This window comes from Euphorbia lathyris, chromosome 10, assembly GCF_963576675.1.
Source record: "Euphorbia lathyris chromosome 10, ddEupLath1.1, whole genome shotgun sequence".
Lineage (NCBI taxonomy): Eukaryota > Viridiplantae > Streptophyta > Magnoliopsida > Malpighiales > Euphorbiaceae > Euphorbia > Euphorbia lathyris.
Genome location: NC_088919.1, coordinates 25,552,603 through 25,573,700, shown reverse-complemented (window position 1 = coordinate 25,573,700; position 21,098 = coordinate 25,552,603). Strand labels below are relative to the sequence as shown.

The following is a 21,098-nucleotide window of genomic DNA, read 5'->3' as shown; positions in this document are numbered from 1 at the left end:
GAATCAATACAGTCGTGATTTCTGTGCCAAGTTCGTGGGCTGTAAAGCGGCAGATGTGACGGATAGGCAGCTGAAGGAGATCAAACAGAGGAACTATAATTCCCTAAGGGAATTTGTTGTCGCATTCAACGATATTCTGGTGCAGTTGCAGAACCCAGATATCGTGAGCATCCGCAACATCATGGCGGATGGAACCACGGATTGGAGCATGCGGGAGGAAATCATCCGCAATAAGCCGCGCACAGTGGCCGAACTCATGAAGATAGCAAAGGAATTCATGGAAGTGGACGATGTCAACAGAGAACATAGAGCTCAAACCCGGAGAGAGAGAGATGCTGCTAGATCCACTTCGCAGGGGCGATCGCTCCTTTCAAGGGGGAGGATATCAAACACCATTGAATACGACTCGCCAGGAGGTGTTACTTTGGATCAAAAAGAGCCCCCTGAAAAAGGATGTGCGGTTCCCCGAGGCGAAAGGCCGAACTAGTTTGGGGCGATATCCTAACAAATATTGCAGGTTCCTCAGATTGAACGGCCATGACACGAACGATTGCTATGAACTGAAGAAGGAAATAGAAAAGCTGATTGAGAGGGGTAAGCTAGGCCAATTCGTAAGAAAAGAAACGATTGATGAGAAAACAACGCTCCCGCATGAAGGAGAAGCAAGGCCCGAAAAGAAACAGAAGAAAGGGGTGATAAACATGATAGCTGGCGGGATCTATGAGCCGCCAACAAAAAGGGCTCGCCGTGAACAGCGAAAAAGCAACACGCATAGGGGGGATGCCCTCAATTACTCATTTGCGCGAATCACGGAGCCGCATGCGGATGCTTTGGTGATTACGATGGCTGTAGAAGGATGGGACGTCAAGCGGGTCCTTATTGATACTGGCAGTTCTTGTAATGTTATTACTCGGACTGCATTCAACAAGTTGGGAATTAATGACGAGCGAGTGGAACATACATTCATGGATGTAACTGGTTTTGGAGGTCAATCGTCTCAAACAAGTGGACAAGTGGTGTTGGAAGCAGAAATGGGCGATAAGAATCTAAAATGGCGAGGTGATCTAGAATTCGCAATTGTTGATCTCCCGTTGGCCTACAACATAATTCTGGGGCGTCCGTTCCTATCGGAAACGGAATCGCTCATCTCAATGAAGCACTTGACGTTACATTTGCCAACACACCAAGGGCGAGTCATAGTTGAAGGTGATCAACTTGTATCTCAACAGGCCTATACGTTGTCACTTGAACCAAAGCCAGGTGAAGAGGATAAAGTTGATGAGAAGTTGCCGGCAGAAGCATTAGGAGAAACAGAACTATTCGCCATCTCAAATGACAAGAATGTACGAATAGCGGCAGGACTCCCCGAGGAAACGAAGAAAGCCATTACCGAGGTGTTGATCCAATGCGAGTCGGCATTCGCCGCTCCGAATGAAGTGCTGAAAGGAATAAGTCCAGATATAGCAACCCATCGTTTGAATGTGGACAAAGGTGCAACCCCAGTGCGACAGAAAAAGAGAGGACACGCTCCAGAGAGGCAGAAGGCGATTGAAAAAGCTGTGGCGGATTTGCTAAAATCAGATGCAATTCGAGAAGTCACCTATCCGGAGTGGCTAGCCAATGTGGTGCTAGTCAAAAAGCCAAATGGAACGTACAGAATGTGTGTCGACTTCAAGGATCTGAATAAAGCTTGTCCGAAGGATATGTATCCGCTACCTAACATTGATATATTGGTAGATGGAACTACAGGATTTGAAGTTTTATCGTTCACCGACGTGAAATCCAGTTACCACCAGATACCCATAAAGAAAGGCGGATGCGTAATCATTTTCATATGTCTTTTTGTAGGATAAAAATGTATTATACTTAGTATTTTGTATTATCATTATTATGCATATATTTAGTATCTTTTACTTATCTTTTAAACTATATCCTTATTTTTAGATAAAAATGTATATATGTATATATGTATATTCACTTCATTTTTTGGACTTTAATGTACATATTTCAAGTTTGTTTTACTTGGTGAATTTTGGGGGGATTTAAATGGTTCATTCTTGTACATATATTCAAGTAAGGTTCAATTGAGTGGAAAAGGGGAAATAAATCATAAAAAAGAGAGTTTAATTTGCTTATTTAAACTTAATTTGTTAAGAAGTTCCTAAGGTAAATAAAAGGCTTTCTTATCACTTTAAACTGTTTCCTAAAGCATCACGTGTTAAAACCTTAATTCGTTCCAATGGCGGATTAAGCGAACCTTGTAATTAAAATTGCTTTTGTGAATAATGAAGTTTTGAATTGTTTTCCTAATTAAATGGTTTTTGTACAAAATAAATTGACTTGTATGCTTAATCACGCTTTTAGATTAAAAATGTTTGCTCAACGTTTTCAAACGCTCGAGTCGTTCCAACGGCGATTCGAGTGAACGTCATTAACGGGGTTTTGAAACGTGCCTAAATCGTTCCAACGGCGATTAAGGTACGAACCATGTAAATAAACTCATTTTTGGGGAATGAGATTAGCTTAGAGTTAGTGTATAGTCTAAAGCATAAAATCACACTGTGAATAAATCAATTCTTTCTTCTCCCCCTCTCTCTCCTATGTATTTTAAATTTATGCAAAATGGGTGATTCTTTACTAAAATGGCTTTTAATGACATGCTCAAAACGGTTTTCAAAGCGAGAAAGAAAAGGTTTCAAATGCATTTTAAACTTAAAGAAATATGCGATTAGTCCGTTATCGCCTAACACGCTGAGTAGGAGGCCGGTGGTTCATAACCGGGCGATGTCGGCTCGTACCTAAGTTTCCCGAAAAGGAGCTAACACGCTAGTAGCCTTTCTCCGGAAAGGAGCTAGCCTTCTCGGCTCGTACCTAAGTTTCCCGAACCCTCACCGGTCTCCCGCAAGGGATCGGTGTTCATTTTCCCATTCGTGGGTGGCGACTCTTCCGTACTCCGAGCTCTGGTCCCGCCGAGCAGCTTGATTCCACGATTGGTTGCTTTCCGCGCCAATCACCGCTTACGTCGCCATGAGGTGTCCACCCCCCGGTCCGCTCGGGCGAGGCCGTTCGGCACCTTGTCTAACATCAGGGTCTTCTCAAATTTCATTGGGCCAGTGGCAGGAATCATACTGCTTCTGTGGGTTTAGAGCTCCAATCCGCCGAGCATCAACAAAGGTAAACAATGGAAGGAGGTTCGTTGGCTGTGCGAAATATCCTGATCGAGCTGTTTGTCATTATTTTGAGTGGATTGATCCTGATGAGTTAGAAGTTTGTCGTGCTCGCTTGGATGAACTCGAGATGGAGTTACGGTCTATTTCTGAGGGTAAGAAAAAGGTAGAGATGGAACTGTTGCAGGAGAAGGAAGAAAATGGAAGACTGAGAAAGGAACTGTTACAGAAGAACGAAGAAAACAAAAGATTGAAATCAGAAAATGGGTGTTTAAAGAAGAAATTAATTGTTATTGGGATTGTATTGATAATTGGATTGATTGTGATGATGATTGCCAGTATAGAACATGATAGTAGGGTAGATGGTAGATTTCTGTTGCCTTAGTGGTAGGCATACTACACTGTGTAGTTCTCATTGTAATGCCATTTACCTGTTTGAGTAAATGCTTGTGTGAAAAATGAAGTTGGATTGTAATGCAAATTTGTAATTTGTGCAACTTATTGGCTTGTGATTTTGCGCAACTTATTGGCTTGTGTTAATTGTTAGCCAAATGAATTTGGCTTGTAATTTTGTGCAACTTATTGGCTTGTGATTTTGTGCAACTTATTTGCTCCTAAATGTTGGGTTGTTACTTGTTCTTACACAAGTTCATGTCACATAATATGTAAATTGCAAAGGACCTTAATTACATATAATGTCAAACAAAAGGTATTACATATAAGTCATTGGAAAGAACCTTAATTGTCAAACAAAAGGTATTACATATAAGGCATTGGAAGGTACCTATAATGCCAAACAAAAAGTAGTGTATGTATATATGAAGGGCATAAGTTGTGATTACCCTATACACAAAGTGGTGTACCATAAAGGTCACAATTCACAAAATATACAAAATGGGCAGCAAAAAGTAGTGTTCCAATATGCATATCAAACTTGTTAGTAGTCTTCAACATTTCCAGTGAAATGGCCATGCCTCTTGGCTAAATCAGCAAGGTTTGCAGCCCTTCTTGGTCTTTTTGGGACACTTGGCTCGGCTTCATTTGGGTTGGCTCGTTTCCTGGATGTAGAAATTGTTGGTGCCATGAAATTTCTGCCCCTGCCCCTACCTCTGCCTCCGGCTCTCACCACTGGTTCAGTTTGACCTATTGCGGAAGGTTGTGTTGGGGGTGGCTGTGAAGCACTTCCTCTACTAACACCACCAACATTTGCTCGTGGTTGTGTTGGGGGTGGCTGTGAAGAACTTCCAACTACATGTCCTTGCTGCATCATATTACATCAAGAAATAACTAAATTGCACTATTATTCCAACAATCATTAGGAAAACAGCAAATCCAACAAATTCAACCAACTTACACCAGCATGTACAGGGTTAGAAGTGGTTGCATTAGGGACTTTTTTAGGCCTGCCTACCTTTCTAGGTGGACTACCCTGCAAATATAAAAAAAGGAAATACGCATTTGCCTCAAACATGAGAAATGTTACATGGCTATATAATGTTGATTATCCAAAATTTGTATAGACTTACTTGAACTTGGTTACCACTCCTTTTGTTGTTTAATTTGCGCTGCCTTCTTTGCCACGGGGTTTCACCTGTAACTCCAGCTTTGCAACCCCTAGCATTATGGCCAAACCGTTGACAAAGCCCACACTTCACACCACCTCCTATCCTCGAAACCTTATGAGGGTTCCTTGGTTCATCAGCCCTCCTATTCCTTCTCTTCTTTGGTCTTCCAGGTGGTTTAAGTACAATTCCAGCATGAATGTCAGGTAGTGTTGTCCTTTCCCTTTGAATCTCATTTTCATGTTCTCGTACATGTGCTTGACACAGAAACGATGTTCCACATCTGGCATTAGCTCCTTCATAGCTTGCACCAGCCCCTATAAAAGAAGAACAAACCATAATTAGTCAATTATAAATCAACACTAACAAGTAAGTACTAAACGTGACTAACCTTTTGTTGATCCGACATGAAGACCCATCCAGTTTCTCTAACCGTTCCATAATCATCTTGCAAAACTTGTAGAAACCATGCCCAAGATTCTTTGCACTCAGAGTCAACAACAGCAACAGCAATTGGAAATAGGTTCTCATTGCCATCCCTACCAATTGCCGCCAACAACTCCCCCCCCCCCATCATTCCTTTCAAATGACAACCATCAAGGCATATAATTGGTCGTAGGCCAGAGAAGAATCCTTGTTTTTGGGCAGCCATTCTTACATACATGTGTTGAAACAGAACAATCTCCCTAGGAACTCCTACCCCATGGTCTAGCTTGAGCTCGGTTTTGATTTTCACAACAGTTCCTGGATTAGTGACTTTGAGAGTCTCGGCATAATCATACAACCTCTTATATTGATCCCTAACCTGACCAGATATAATTTTTCTCGCCTCACTCTTAGTCCTATAGCACTTTCGAATAGACACCTCATACCCCAAATCCCTCTTGATCTTATTCTTCAAGTATGCAACTTTCAAATCCTTATCATCCCTCATGTCTTCCAAATACTTTTCACAAAGGTATGAAACCTTGACAAATTTCTCATTGTATTGCCTAGGACATGTATGGTTGAGATTACATGTCTTTATTTTGAAAGTTTGAGTGTTTCTAACCATAGATCCTCTAATCCTGAACTCACAACCCTGGGAATCACATCTCACATGCACCAATGATGGTCCATTCTTACTAAAACAAAATGTATGCCCTCCCTCTATGGCCCAAGCCCTCAAGGCCTTTCTAAACTCCTTAGCACTCCTAAATGTCATACCCAATGCCAAATTTTTAGTCGTTGCATTGTAGTCTACATTAGGTGTTACTCCCTCATCCTCGGAACCTTGCAAGCTTCTTAACTCATCATCTAAGTCAGGAGCAACCTCATTGAACTCAAATTCCACCTCCCTCCTGTTTGATAGGTTCTCATTGCCACCCTCATTATGCATTTCTCTATTAGGGACCCTATATTTGGAAATTCATTGTATAAATTACCTTCACTATATAATGACACATCAGCACTATCTGAGTTATCAGACCCTGAATGAACTTCAAAATCACTATCTTCACTATCCTCACCATCACTACCCTCATTGTCCTCCTCACCCTCATTGTCCTCCTCACCATCACTACCCTCATTGTCCTCCTCACCATCATTGTCCTCATCAGGACTGTCACCACTTTCTTCCCCCCTACCAGCTCCCATATCATCCCAATCCATACCTATATCAAGCCCTATTGTTTCATCAAATATGTATCCTCCATCAACACCAAACTCCTCTATTACTTCTTCTCTAGCTTCCACTGCTTCATCCATTATTGCATTACCATCCCCATTTACTTCCCCAACTAGCTCTACATCTTCCCCACCTACTTCCCTAACTAGCTCTTCATCTTCCCCACCTATATCCCCAACTAGTTCTTCATCTTCCCCAACTAGCTCAACAATTGGTTCTCCACCAGCTAAACCTACATTCACAATTCCTTCATCAACTCTTTCTCCTTCAGTCACATATACACCATCAACTGGGTCAACTCCATGCACTATGGCTTCATCACATACATCTGGACCACCCTCACTATCTAATGACACATCATCACTTTCTGTGCTATCAAAACCTGAAACAAATTCAAAGTCATTGTCCTCACTATCTTCACTATCCTTACTATCATCACATCCAGCCACACCTACATCCACGTCCTCAACTTGGTGATCTCCATCCACATCTACATTCACATCCTCAACTGGTTCGTCTCCATCCACACCTATTTCCTCAGCTAGTTGTACTCCAACCATATCATCAACTAGAGTTAAATCCTCTATCTCCCCTACCATCACCAACTCAAGACCACCAACGTTAGAGCATAAGCTATTATCTGAGTTGGATGCATTGGACTCAGCTGGTGCATGTTCATCACCATCAACCAGATTGACAAAAACATCATCCCTAATCATTGACACGGGTTTAGGTAAAGCTTCAAAATATACATCCCAAGTATCCCAACCCCTATTAGCATCTGCCACGCTAAAACATGATTTATCATCTACGATCTCCCAATAACTCCATTCACCTCTAAGTCCTATAACATGCATCCACATCCTACAACCACCTGTATACTTTAACTGCCTATAATACTCCAACAATCTATAATACCCTAAATAATCTTTGTCTAATGTAATCTCAGCTTCATCTCCCCCTAAATACTTCATGGAGTCATCAAATGAGGACCACTTGCCTCCATGGTGAAAAACCAGGGTCACATATCCAGCCATCTACACCCCTTCATTCAACATACCAGCAACAAAACAAACAAAACAATAATAAATAGCTATTGACGACCAACAAAACCATAATATCAAACCAACAACAAACAACAGCCTACACTAGTCGCGTAAATAGAAACAGAGAGATGTATCAAATGACATAAACGATAATATACACGACTCGATTCAACTAGAACCCTAACTATTTCAAACAAAACCCGACAAACGATAATATACATGGAATATAACTGTTGATGATTAATATACCCAACAAAAAAACCACAAATCCGATTATTAATCGTACAAAACAGAAAACCCTAACTATTTCAAACAAAACCCGAAACCAAGAACAGATGTAACATAAGAAAAAATCGATTCTTTCATGGATATTGTTAGCTTACCTTGGCTGACACGTAACCCCTTGGAGAGCCTTGAAATGTGGTTGCTCTACCCACTTCGAACAATCGATTCTAACGTCTATCTAATTTCCTCGCTTACGAAATCAAACCCCTTCAGTAGTAGAAACGATGATCGAAGTGCTTAGGAATGAGTTCTTCCTTAGCTGACACTTCGTATTCCGATTTAGGAAATCGTTCAATGCAACTGAAATATGGAAAGTCACTGAAGATAAACTCTGTTAAAACAAGTTTTGGAGCTTATATAGGTCTCCCAACATTTTCGGACAAATATACCCTTTGCCACGTCACTTAGTTAAACGGCATTTTCTCCATTTCTGCATTCCTTGTAACGGCGCAAACCACAGTCATTTTTTTGTAATAACAAACCACAAGCGTTTTTTTGGAACAACATCAAACCACAGGGGTTTTTTTTAGAATTTACCCTTAAATTTATTATCTATTAAATGATTTGCTTGAAAATAAATTTTTTTTTTAAGTTTTGTCTTGTAATAGAGTCGAGCCGAGCCGAGCTTTGACCTACTCAAGCTTGGCTCGCTATAAAATTAACAATCTCAAGCCCAAGCCGAGCTTTGACTTGCTCAAGCTCGGCTCAGCTCATTAGAAAATAACAAGCTCGAGCTGAGCTTCGAGCCCAAAATCTTCTTTGAACTTGGTTCATTAAAAAATTTATTTAACCATAAATTGTTTGTGAGTAAATCGTTAATTATATTTATGAAGTTTGCTCGCAAATAGCTCTTTAATTATGTACATAAAAAAGCTCACAAGCAAAGTTCGTAAATAAATAAACAAGATGCTTACAAATAGTTCGTCTATTACTCATTTATTATGTTTGTGAACGAACTCATCTAATAGCAAATGAAATAATATTAAGTTTAGATATTTGTGAAGTAACACAAAACTATATAGTTTTATACAAAACCAAAATTTGTTCATAAATGTTCTAATCGAAACTGCTCGCAAGCTTTTGAGCCGAGCTTTGACCTGCTCAAGCTCGGCTCGTTTACGAACCGAACCAATAAATCGTGCTCACGAACGGCTCGTTTACAAATCGAGCCGAGCTTTTATCGAGCAGCCGACCACCGAGCCGCTCATGAGCGGCTCGGCTCATTTACAGTCCGGTCGAAATCTCAAGGTGCGGCCTGCAGTCCACCAAACAGAAAATTTGTAGTTAGATAGTGGAGTAAAAGAATTCCATGTCCGGAATTTGACAAGAGAACTAGTCAGCAGTGTGATTACAAATAAATACGTATTAGAAAGTGAAAATTAATGGTTGCTGCCGTTACCAAATGCATCTCTCTGTACAAAGCAAAGACTCTAAATATGAATAATAACATGTCTAAAATGATAAAGAAATTCGTTAGGAAATACAAAAGTCAGAGCTTCAAAGTAAGATCCGGTGCTGATGAATCTGTCCTTGCCTCTGCTGTCATTTCTACAAAATTCATATTTGGCCTTTGATCAAATTCTAAACCAACTGATTCTCCAACCTGTCTAAAACTTCCAGGCCAATGTAACCCCACATCTTCATCTTCCACAAACACTGGCATCCCGTAATACCCTTGCTCGAAACGAGCTCCACCTCCTCCTCTTGTATCAAGAGGCTTTTGGGTTGGAAACATATTCTGGTGCATACCAGAATGAGCCTTGATCCCAAGGGACCGATATGTTGAGCCATGAAGCGGAAGAGATGCCAAGCTTGTATATCTATCTGAAAATATTCCCATCCGCATTGCTCGCTTTGCCATTGTTCGTTCCCTCTTATGAGCATTTTGGTGACCCCCGAGCGCCTGGGAGCTGTAGAATTTGCGCCTGCAGTAATTGCAGGAAAAAACTCTAGCAATAGTGGCAGGTGGAGTTGGAACAGCTGCTTCACTGCTGGTTTCTCCTGTAGGTTTCAATTCAATTTCATCAGCATTAAATGTAAGTGATAAATTGAGAGAAACAGGCAATTGACCCTGTTGAAGCCTAGAAAAATCGGCTTGAGAGGAAGATGAGGTATTGCTGTCCTTGGAGGGATCCGGGGATAGTTCTTGCAAATGAACATTTGATGCTACTTGGCTGCTGATTTCTGAATCATTCTCGGATTCCAATTTGGTGTTTGGAGTTGTCGTCATTGGAGGATGTTGGCCTATTTAATTCTTCAAAGAAGTTACAGACTCTTATCACCTACATGCACAACAGATTTGCTCATTTTCCTTGTAGTGGTACATACAACACAAAGGAAGAGAAATGAAATGAAATACCTATAGTTGCAGATTAGATAATGCAGGCCAAGAAGAAAGAACTGAATACTTGTGTCACCCAAGCACCTTTTGTCATATAAAGAAATATCCTGAAAGAATGTAAGCAAACAAATTTACTCACCAATCTAAATTTTCAGATTTAAGGCTTTGGAATCATTGAATTTTACACTCCAATCCTTGAAAATGGTAAGTTTGCCCTGTCAGATTACAATAATGAACTATTATTGGATCTTAACTATCAAAACTATTCTTGGACCTTAACTATCAGCTTGAGCTTTTAATTAAGTTCATAGTTATTAAAGGCGCAAGGCGCACTAAGGCGCAAGGGGGATCCTGGAGCCTTGGCGCAACTTAAGACGTGCGCCCGAGCGACTCGAGGCGCACAAAAAAAAAAAATCATAAATTCATAATACTAGTCACAAATAGTCAATACCAACAATAAAACCATAAACATAAAATGCATGAGTTAAGTTCTAGTTAACTATTAAGGCATAATATCTGCTCCGATATGTGTAGTAAAAACTTTCGATCATTGTCTGTCTCTGTTTATCTTTTATTTTCTGAACTTAAAAAACCCTAAAATACCCTGACCCTAAAACACCCTCAAAACCTTAAAATACCCTCAACCCTAAAATACCCTAAATTACCCTAAGGTAGCCAAGGCGCACGCCTGACTGACCAAGGCAATAAGGCTGGAGCCTTAGCCGAGGTGCGCGTTTAATAACTATGGCTAAGTTGGTTCCATATAATGAAGCTCTTAGACCAAACGGTGAGGTTGGAAACCTAGCAAACTCATTAATTTGCGGAATTAAAAACACATTGTGAGATGGGAATGTATTGTACACCTGCAAGCCAGGGGCATTCGCCTGAGGAGTCTATTAGAGATTATAATAAAACTATTTTTGAACTTTAACCACGAGCTTAGCTTAGCTTTTAGTTCAATTGGTTCCATGATATGATCAACCACCTCCGAATTTGGTTCCATGATATGATCAACCACCTCCGAATTTTCATATCTCTTGTAAACCTATTCTATGGAATTTCAATATGAATGGTGGAGTACATTAGAATCCCTTGGTCTTTTTTATGTTGATTCATTATGTTTAATGGTGTTCATGTCCCAAGATCAAGAAATATTACAACATTTGTTGGTAGATAACTATACCAAGAATAGAAATTGTGACACAGACGAAGAAATGAGATATCAAAACAGAAATTGAGCAATTCATTTAACAACTTAACCTAGACATATTCTATTCTTGACACGGCCTATTAGACCAAGTCGAATTCTTTGGCCACAAAGAACTACAAGTGGAGGTAGGTCACTTAACTATATTCCCTTTCCCCTGAATTGGAAAAAAAAAAAAAACATCATATAACTAGGAAAAAGGCACCCATGTTAAGCTGAAAATCCCCAAAAATCCCTCCCCCCTATCTTCAACGTTTGTATTTGAAATTGAAACAGAAGAGGAATCTGTATGAGCAATTTTGCTTCTCAAAGACGAGGAAATTACTAATTCATGACAACAACTGGAGCAAGGATTAAACTAAATTAAAAATCAAGTAAATCTATTCCAGTGAATGAAGACAAAAAAAAAAAATCAAAAGAAAAGAAAGAGTTGGAAGCAGAAAAAGGGCTTACATGTTGAAATAGGTAGTTCGTTGGAGCTCCAGTAGTTGAAAAAGAAAGAAATATGGGAAAGCTAAGGAAGAAGAAGAAATGGAAATGGAGATGATGGTCCAAGCAAAGCAAAGTGAGGGAAAAGAGGAAACAATTAAAAAAGAGCAGAGTGGGCTAATATAACAATGAATAGGAGAGAGAAGAAAACATAAATGCTGGTTATGGATTTTTCATTCTCTTTCCACTTAAAAAAAAAAAAAAGTAGAAATAAGTGGTCAGATTCTTTTGAAGGGCACATGACTCTTTATCTATGCCCATACATATTTGCCTTTTCTAAAAATACTAATTTTCACATCACATGAGTAATAATATGTTTTTGGGACAAACATCATTATTATACTATCTTGGGTCTTCTTCAACCCTGCAGGATAATATGCCCTACTTCATGTCCCTCTGCATATCGACAAATCCTATGGACCCTTTCCTTTCTTTTCAATGGATAACTACTTTTTATCATTAATATATCTAACTTTACTTAATATTTCAAAATAATAACATCATTATTTTTCTGTTTATTTTTCATAACTCATAACATAACAAGAAAAATAGAGATTCATAACTCTCTAATTGTAGTTAGTGATAAAATCACTCTCACTTGCCATATTACAAATATAATAATTCCATCATTTAATATTATGCAAGGAATTAGTTTTTATTATCAATATTTACACATTTATCCCTAATATTAAAGATTCTTTAATTATTTTACATTAATGAATTATAAATAATAAGAAAAAGACACCTCACTTACTACTAAATTGGCCTTTTTAAGTGAAAGGATATATTCGCTCCTGTAATTGTATCAAATTTGAATCGAGTTCAATCTGATAAATTGAACACACTCACATCCTATTTAAAATAAACATTCAATCAACTATAATTCATTCCATAAGCAAGATGGATAAGATCAAAGTAGCATAGGGAATCTCTAAAGTTTCTATTAATCAAGAAATAAATTCATCTTTCTTTATAAAATTTATAAAAATAACAAAATTACCCTAAAAAATAGATTAGTTGTCAAGAAATATTGGATTATCATTTTCTTCAAAGTAAACAAAAACTCAATTTATTTGTTTAAGACTGAAGCTCCAACTACACCTAATTTCAAACATTAATTTACCCATTAAAAATACTAGTAGCTTTTTCAAACTTGTAACATCATGAACATTCATTCATGTAAGAAACCAAGTTCAAGATAATCTGAATTCTTTATTCAACTACACATTATCAACAACTCCAAAAAAAGTTCACCACCCAAAAAATAACCATCACAGGATCTTCCAATGCAGTATGGAGTCATAAGTCATACCCAAGATCATAATTCTAATCTGAATCTCTCAAATGAGAGCCGCATGAGCCACAATAAGAACACTTTTATCGAAGAAGCAAACAAAAAAGAGAAAGAATAAACCAAGTATATAGTAATCAATGGCAGAAAAGATAAAAAAACACACAAGAATGGAAAGAAATCACATCCACTAACAAAAAATAAGAGCATCTCTAAGCACATACATCTATTCACAATGGAAAAAATGTTTTACACAAGGCCGTCACAGCTCACAACAAAAAGGAAAATGGAAGTTACACAACCCAATGTTAATCCCCAAGCTCACAAACTCCATCGCAGCGATGGCCTTGTCCCAGTTCAGAAAAAAAGAGCTTTCTTATCCACTCACATTCCACCTTCCTCCAAGTGCTGCAGAATCATGAATTACTGATAGCGCTAATAGCATTCTCTCTCGCTTCGAGGCTACATCCTTCAGCCTCGATAACTCCTTCATTAGCTTTTCCATATTACCCTTTAAATTGGTGGACTTAGTCTCCGCAGCTTCGGCTATTTGAATGGCCTCTAGTGCAACTTGAGACTATTTAGCCAACGCGATATCCACCTCGAGCTTATAGAGACAATTTTGCTTGTACAACTTATTAACCTGACTCCCGAAGCCTCGCGCTGCTTCCATGACCTTTTATAGATCACCCTGCACTTGGAAAGGTTCACCTCCACTGCTATCTTCTCCGTAGTGGCAACGCCCGCGACTGCCACGACCTGATTTTTCTCTTTGGATAACACTCCCACCTGCTCCATGAGTGTCCCCTTCTCCTTGTTCAGTCTACCAATATGTCGCTTCAAGAGTATAACTTCCTTTTATCGAGACTCGACCCTTTTTCTTCACCTTCTCTATCTCCTTCTATGTTGTTGCTGCTGAGCTAGAGCCAAGTTTAACCCGACCATAGTCTACACAAAGACAACCATTCATAACCCTACCAAAAGAACAAAAAAAGGAAAATAAACCATGCAAGAAAACTTACAGCACCGCTCGATGCGACTGCTCTGCTTAAATAACTTCATACATTAAGCCTTCAACTCATTTTTTCTCACCAGGAATCATCGCCAATGAACCCAAATCCCCCCCAATCAAATCCTCCCCCGAGTTCATCTGCTTTACAAAGTCAAAAAACTCGGACACCTTCTGCTCTATCATATAACTCTCCTATTTACACTTAAGTGAACTTGGACTGAAATGGATTTTAATCTAATTAAACTCAAGTTCACTCAAGTGCAATTCATCACTGATATATTATGCTTGAATGTATATAACAACTATATATTCCAAGCAACCTTGAATGTGCATTCCAACCAGATTTTTTAAGTGTGTGATCCTGTAGGTCTATCTAATCTTGGTAGCGTGATCGAAAGATACTTTCATCCCATGAGCCATAAGCAGACTCTAGCAAGTTGTTATGACAACCCAAAGTAGATAGATATCTCATATCTAAAGAACGAGAACCCAATAATAACCTTAAAGTGATCCCCACTATTTGATATGAAGTCTCGCACGAGGTATGACATTATCACCCTCATTTAATGCTCAGATATTTCTTGATCTCTAAGTAAACTGATAAGATCGAACAAGAAATAGCTCTAATTGCCTCATTTGGGCATGGCCACACACTTCTCAGTTTCACTAATCAAGTGGCTGATGATATATTCTCTCCCATAGGAGAGTAGTAATCTATGTGCTTCATTCATGGTTTCTAAACATGATTTATAGCATACCCAACCAACCCATACTTGCCACCCAGTCACATGCCCGTTAGGCGGATTATCTAAGCATATTGTGTCTCTTCTAGGCCCCATAGTGACTTTGAGTCCAAGGACTCATTTGTGATTATTACATGAGAACCACATATGACATTGTAACCATATGGTGTTCTCATAGAAGATTGATCTAGTGCTTACTATTTTATAAGCCTATTCTCCTTTGACTGGCATAAAATGTCCATGATCGGTGAAACACCATCAACAGCCAAAACACATACTAGTCTTTGGTTCATCGTCATTTCCATGACAAGAATAGACTAGGGATGTTTCATAATAGTATCTTATTGCCTCATGGTTTCACTTGCCTGAGTCTTTAACCTATCAAACATAAGTAAGTAACTAATCTCGGATACTCTATAAGGTTGATTTGCATAAGTGAATCAACAATATAGACTATTGCCTTACGATTAAAGGTATTGTTAAGATTATAATGTCTTAAAACTAGGGCGTGCACCAAAAGTTTAGTCTAGCATGCCATAATAAAACATCCTTATCACACATAGGAGAAGAAGTAGTAGTCAAGGAAAAATTATTGTTTCCATTATTTTTTAAATCAATGTCCAACAATTAAACAATCTAAAACAAAACGAACCAAAGTATGTATCTTCCAAACATAATCTTAAACTATTATCCTTAAAATAGAAATTATACCCTAATTTCAATAAGACAGTAACATAAATTAAATTTCTTCGCATTTTAGAAACAAATAAGGCATCATGTATGAGTAAAGTATGACCACCTCATAGGTTCAATCAACAGATTCTAATCCCTTTAACTATAATTCTAGAGTTATTTCCTACATAGGTCCATCTTGATCCTCCTAGGATACATCGAAATTCAACGAAGGTGTCGTGATATTTAGCCTAAAACAATCCACATAGGACTAAATTCAGTTAAAAGAACAGTAGTAAATATACACATTTTCACTCATCTTTGAGTTAATAGAATGTACCTTTGGGGTTGTGCAATCTTTTGCTTAATGCCCTTTTTGTTGGAAGTTGTAACGCTTTACTTTAGTGATGTTCGCCTTTTTCTGTTCTTGGGCTTCATAATCCATTTCTGTTCAGACTTCTGAGTCTCTTTGTCTTTCCACCTGCCTTTTCCATAGAAATGTCTCTATTTCTTTCCTTGGTGTTGGATTGATTTCCAACAAAGGATGAACCATCAAAGTTTGCTTCACCATTTATCTTAGATGCTGCCAAATAGTCATCCTCTAACTGAAGGTGTTTTCTAGCTTCTTCAAAAGTCTTAAAATTTGTAGATTGAGTTAAATGCATTTTTATATGCTCCCAACTGTTAGGCAAAGAGCGGATAACAACTTGAATTTGTTGCTCATATGTCATCTTATGACCCGCTGCACTAAGTTGGATGGTCACATTAGCCATCTATCTAAGATGCTTTTTTCATAGTATCATCGTGTCGTTCTTATAAGTATCAACCTTAATGGTTAGATATTGGAGGAAAGCATACTCCATAGATTTCCATAGATCTTTGGTAGTCTGATGTTCACAAAATCGCTAAGTCAAGTCATCATCCATAGCACTAACTATGATGACAGGGATATTGGAATTCTTTTTTTATTTCATGCCAGATAAGCATCTTTATCCCTATTATACTGTACAGTTTCTCCTTCTTTGGATTCAACCACAAGTGTCTCTAAAGGTTTGAGGACTTCTTGTTCCTCTATCACATATAGGTGCTTAAGATTTCAGGCATCATAATTATCCTCATTCAATTTGAGGTTTGAGGTGTTTATTTAATTCAACAACAATTGATTTTGATGCAGTTGGCATTGTAAAAAATGATCTACATTGTAATTTAATTGCATGGGACAAAAGGAAGGTCTAGCTTTCAATACACGAAATTTCTCTACGCAACCTATATCTAACTAATGAAGCTTGTGAGGGAAAATAGACAAAGGTAGGCACAACAGAAATATAATTTTTTTTATCTATTTCTCTTTTCCTAAGATCTGTTAATTGTTATTTTATATTAAAAGGGATTAAATGTGTGGACCTTTTTTGAAGAACTATCTATAGTTGCAAACGAAGTGCCCACGAGGATATCAACTATCTTTCACGAACAATGAAACAATGAAAGAAAAAATGGTTAGTAATAAACCAATGAATAACAATTTAAATTGATTACCTCTAAAGGAATCAACATGAGATCAAAGAGAGAGTAAACGAAAAGGATAATTAGACGAGGGGAAGTTGGTAGAATTTTTCTTCCTCTTATTTTAGTTAGCTGAAATACATAGGCTAGGGGAGTATTTATAGCCTCTTGAATGTTAACCCTAATCGCATTGGGTTAAAACTCTTAAGTATAATCCTATTCGGAATAGGTTTACTGATTAGATAAATAAATATAATTATTACTATTATCTATATCTAATATATATAGAAATAATAATTCTAATCCTAATTAGAATATTTATTTATGTTTGGGCAATAATTTAATTAGAGATATAATCATATTAAACCTTCTAACTAATATTATAACATAATTAATTTAACCATAACTATAATCCAGTTATAATTATCTAAATAATCAATTAATTAAATTAACCCATTAATTCTTAAATTTCAGCCCCTAGGTTTCCACTCTCTCAATTACCATTTCGTCCTCCAATTCCAAGTCTCATGTGTGACCCGGTAGGTTTTTACTGCTACTAGCCGTATATAGTTATTCGAATTAATTTAAACAAAACAATTTCAACTAAATGTATAACAGAATGAGTTCGAAGACTGTTACTAGCAGAACCATAAACATTCCCCCAGAGCGATAAGAAGCCGAGTTGATAGTGATGTTTACCTTTTAGCATTAGGCCCAATATAATTCGATCATTCAGCAGCTATATCCTTAAACGAAACTGTAATTATGGAATATGTCAAGTTACATATACTAAGACATTTGTTTTACTTGTCCATGTATAATTAACTCTGAATAGATAGGTTAAGCGAAATCTCCATTTCTACTCTTAACCTTATCACCTTGCAAGGATTTCAAGTTAATTCTCTACAAGAGGCCATTGATATATCTCATATCTATTAGGAGTGACGAATGCTCAATCTAACATTAACTAACCTGCTATTACTTCATGTGATACCCAAAGCCCACACACCTTAGAAACACTCCTCTTATGGATCGTGTTTAAACAGAGTCAAAGCATCACACTCCATAATCCGGAATCACTAATTAATGTTTGTTTGGGTCTAAGGATTACTTATACCTACTAATACCATTTGAGATGAGACAGATGACACTAGATAAAGTGGATTGCTAAATACCCCCCCTTTTACTTATCACCGCCCCCTCTTGAACATTTTTGCCCTTTGTATAATTTTGAACAAAAATTGAAATTCTCTTTGTAATTTTTTTCAAAGGGATATGGTACCAAAATAAGCCTGTGATTTTTGGGGAAGTATCAAGGCTCCACGTACAAAATAACACAAATATAGGCTTAACATTTAAAAAAGGGTATAAATTTAGGCCTCAAGAATGGATTGGATACGCCATTCCTATTACTCCGTTAAGTTCTGATTTCTCCCTCCACGTACAATTGACAGAACTTAACAGAGTAATATCAATGACGTGTCTCGTTCCGTTATTGAGGCCTAAATTGGTACCTATTTTTAAATGTTGTTATCATAATTTTGCAACTTGACTTCTTGATCAAGACTCTGGTTACCCGAGAACACAACAACCGTTAGAAAAGGGACCGAAGACTGGCGAACCCTCTCCGATGATAAAGTCAGTTGATACAAAGAGAATATCAAAGACTAGAAAAAAAGGGTTATCAATGATTAGAATGAATCACCTCGACTCTAGAACAACTCTACTATTTATAGATAATAAAAGTAGTATCTCAGACACGTGAAAGATAATGATAGGTCAGTGGACCCTATCTTTGCATGCCATTGTGTTTATGAGAATGAAGAGCGTGCATTTGGAATCCAGTGTCCTAATATGTCCATATGTCCCCCAAGATACTCTTTAAAGAACTGCCTTCGGTAACTTGAAGAGGATCGGATGATTGCTTCGGTCCCTTCCTACATCATGTAAACAAACCCTTCGCTCCTTTTTATACTGACCGAAGTCCACCTAAAACTCCTAAATCATAGTGGGCCCATCTGTCATAAGACCAAATGATTTAATACTATAACAAATGTCCCCCTAGTGAAAGATTTAAAACGTCTTTAGGCTTTTTTATATGACATGTGTAATCATGGGGTATTTTATCATTATTACAAAACCTTTCAATTTGACGGCGTCGTAATGATGATAAATAACTTTTTCTTATATTCCCAAGGTAAACCCTTGAGCTACTCTTTCTTTCATCTTCCCATAAGTCATATTTTTTCCAGAGAAGAGTTGTCCTCCCCTGAACTTTCCTCTGTAATCTTCATTCTCTCTACAAACTGTAAGTTCCTTATTTTTTTTTCTTTGTTTCAATTATTTCTTATCGAAAAATGGCCTCCTCTTCTAAACACGACACCAAGAAGATCCGTAAATCCCTTTAACAAGAACCCCAACTTCTCCTAGAATACCTTGTTGAAGAAACTGAAATTTCCCCTTCTCAAGACCTAAACATTGAAAACCCTGAGAGTGAGAATTCCTCAAAGGGAAAGAAAGCCAAATCCAGGAAAACAAACCCCAAAGCTTTTGATCAACCCTCCACCATTACACAAACTCGCCTAAAAGCTCTTTCTAACCTTTATCCATGGTTAAAAGAGTTTTCCCCATCAATGCCCGAAGGCAATGACATGGTACATAAAATGTTATCGTAATTCTGCAACTTCATCAGCTATATCCTTAAACGAGTTTGTAAGTATGGAACATGTCAAGTTACATATAATGGGACGTTTGTTTTACTTGTCCATGTAGAATTAACTCTGAATAGATATGTTAAACGAAATCTCCATTTCTACTCTTAACCTTATCGTCTTGCAAGGATTTTAAGTTAATTATCTATAAGAGGCCATGTATGTACCTCTCCTATCTATCTATCATAAGTGATGAATGCTCAATCTAACATTAACTACCCTGCAATTACTTCATGTGATACCCAACGCCTGCTCGCACACACCCGAAGAACACTCCTGTTATAGATCGTGTTTGAATAGAGTCAAAACATCACACTTCATAATTCAGAATCACTAATTAATGTTTGTTGAGTCTGAGGATTACTTATACATATTAATACCATTTAAGACGAAACAAGTGACACTAGATAAATCTATCCATCATGTTATCTCAAGTCAGGTCCCCAATCTTAATGAAATATTTCACCGGATCTATGTAACTGCCTAGATATCTGAATATTTAAAGTTTGTGAGATCAACTCTCTATTCACAACAGAAGACATTATTACATGCAAGTCTCAACAACATTATGTTAATCCCTAAACATATTACTTGACTTGGGGCATCTATAAATTTATTGGTTTATTATAAAGTATAGTCTCACTTCATGCTTGTATCAACACTTTATGATTACTTAAATAAACTTGTGATTTTCTTTTATTTAACTTGATTAGTTGTGATAAAAGATTAATGCCTTTATATAATTAAACATACTATATCTCATAAAACAACTGATTGATAAAAGAACAATTCATTTACAAATAGTTTATATCCTAAAACAATTGTCTATACAGGACATAAAACCCCAAAGTTTGCATACTAGATTTTGATTTGAAAAATAGACCCAAGAGTCTCTAATTACCTTTATTCTCTAATGTTAAGCTTTACTAACTAGATATCTACTTGCATAGAAAACCAAGTTTCATGGATAAAATTAAGGAGAAAGTTCAAATAAAACCCCTGTGGTTTCACTAATTTTCAGATAAAGGACTGTGGTTTACTTTTTGTCAAAACGAGGACTGAGGTTTCACACTTTTAATAATGCTATTAAAACTATCTTTAACGACATGAAAATGAAAATTTTCAAGAATTAAAGTTGTTCAATATCATATTTTCTATGGAACTACATTTTCGATTTTAGAAAATCATCTTTTTTGGAATTTTCTCTCTCTAAACATTAACTTTCTCTCTCTTTACCAAACATCATCTAAATAATCTCGAAATAAAAAAGTTGAAGAATTAAAGTTGCTTAGAATATTAGTAGTTCTTAAAATATGTCATTTTTGAAGTTGTTAAGGGTGATTTTAATAGTATCAATCGAAAAAGTCCTTATTTTGCTAAAGTTGAAAACCTCAGTCCTCGTT

General features: G+C 37.3%; 1 protein-coding gene across 2 annotated transcripts; it reads right to left on the bottom strand.

Annotated features, from left to right (window-relative positions):
* Window positions 1-9,071: 9,071 nt before the first annotated feature.
* On the bottom strand, window positions 9,072-11,935 carry LOC136210036 (zinc finger protein 4-like). 2 transcript variants are annotated; one of them, XM_066001712.1, is made up of 3 exons: window positions 11,728-11,935; window positions 10,086-10,282; window positions 9,072-10,008 (listed from the first exon to the last, which is right to left on the bottom strand). In XM_066001712.1, exon 3 carries the CDS (start codon window positions 9,954-9,956, stop codon window positions 9,216-9,218), a length of 741 nt encoding a protein of 246 aa, XP_065857784.1. In that variant the 5' UTR covers window positions 9,957-10,008; window positions 10,086-10,282; window positions 11,728-11,935; the 3' UTR covers window positions 9,072-9,215. The 2 variants fall into 2 exon arrangements, with proteins under 2 accessions (XP_065857784.1, XP_065857783.1); XM_066001711.1 differs by having other exon boundaries at window positions 10,086-10,174; window positions 11,728-11,934.
* Between the last annotated feature and the right edge of the window lie 9,163 nt (window positions 11,936-21,098).

What these genes read in the sequence shown, in the direction of transcription:
- LOC136210036 (XM_066001712.1), bottom strand. Translation starts at nt 9,956, where the DNA reads ATGACGACAACTCCAAACACCAAATTGGAATCCGAGAATGATTCAGAA.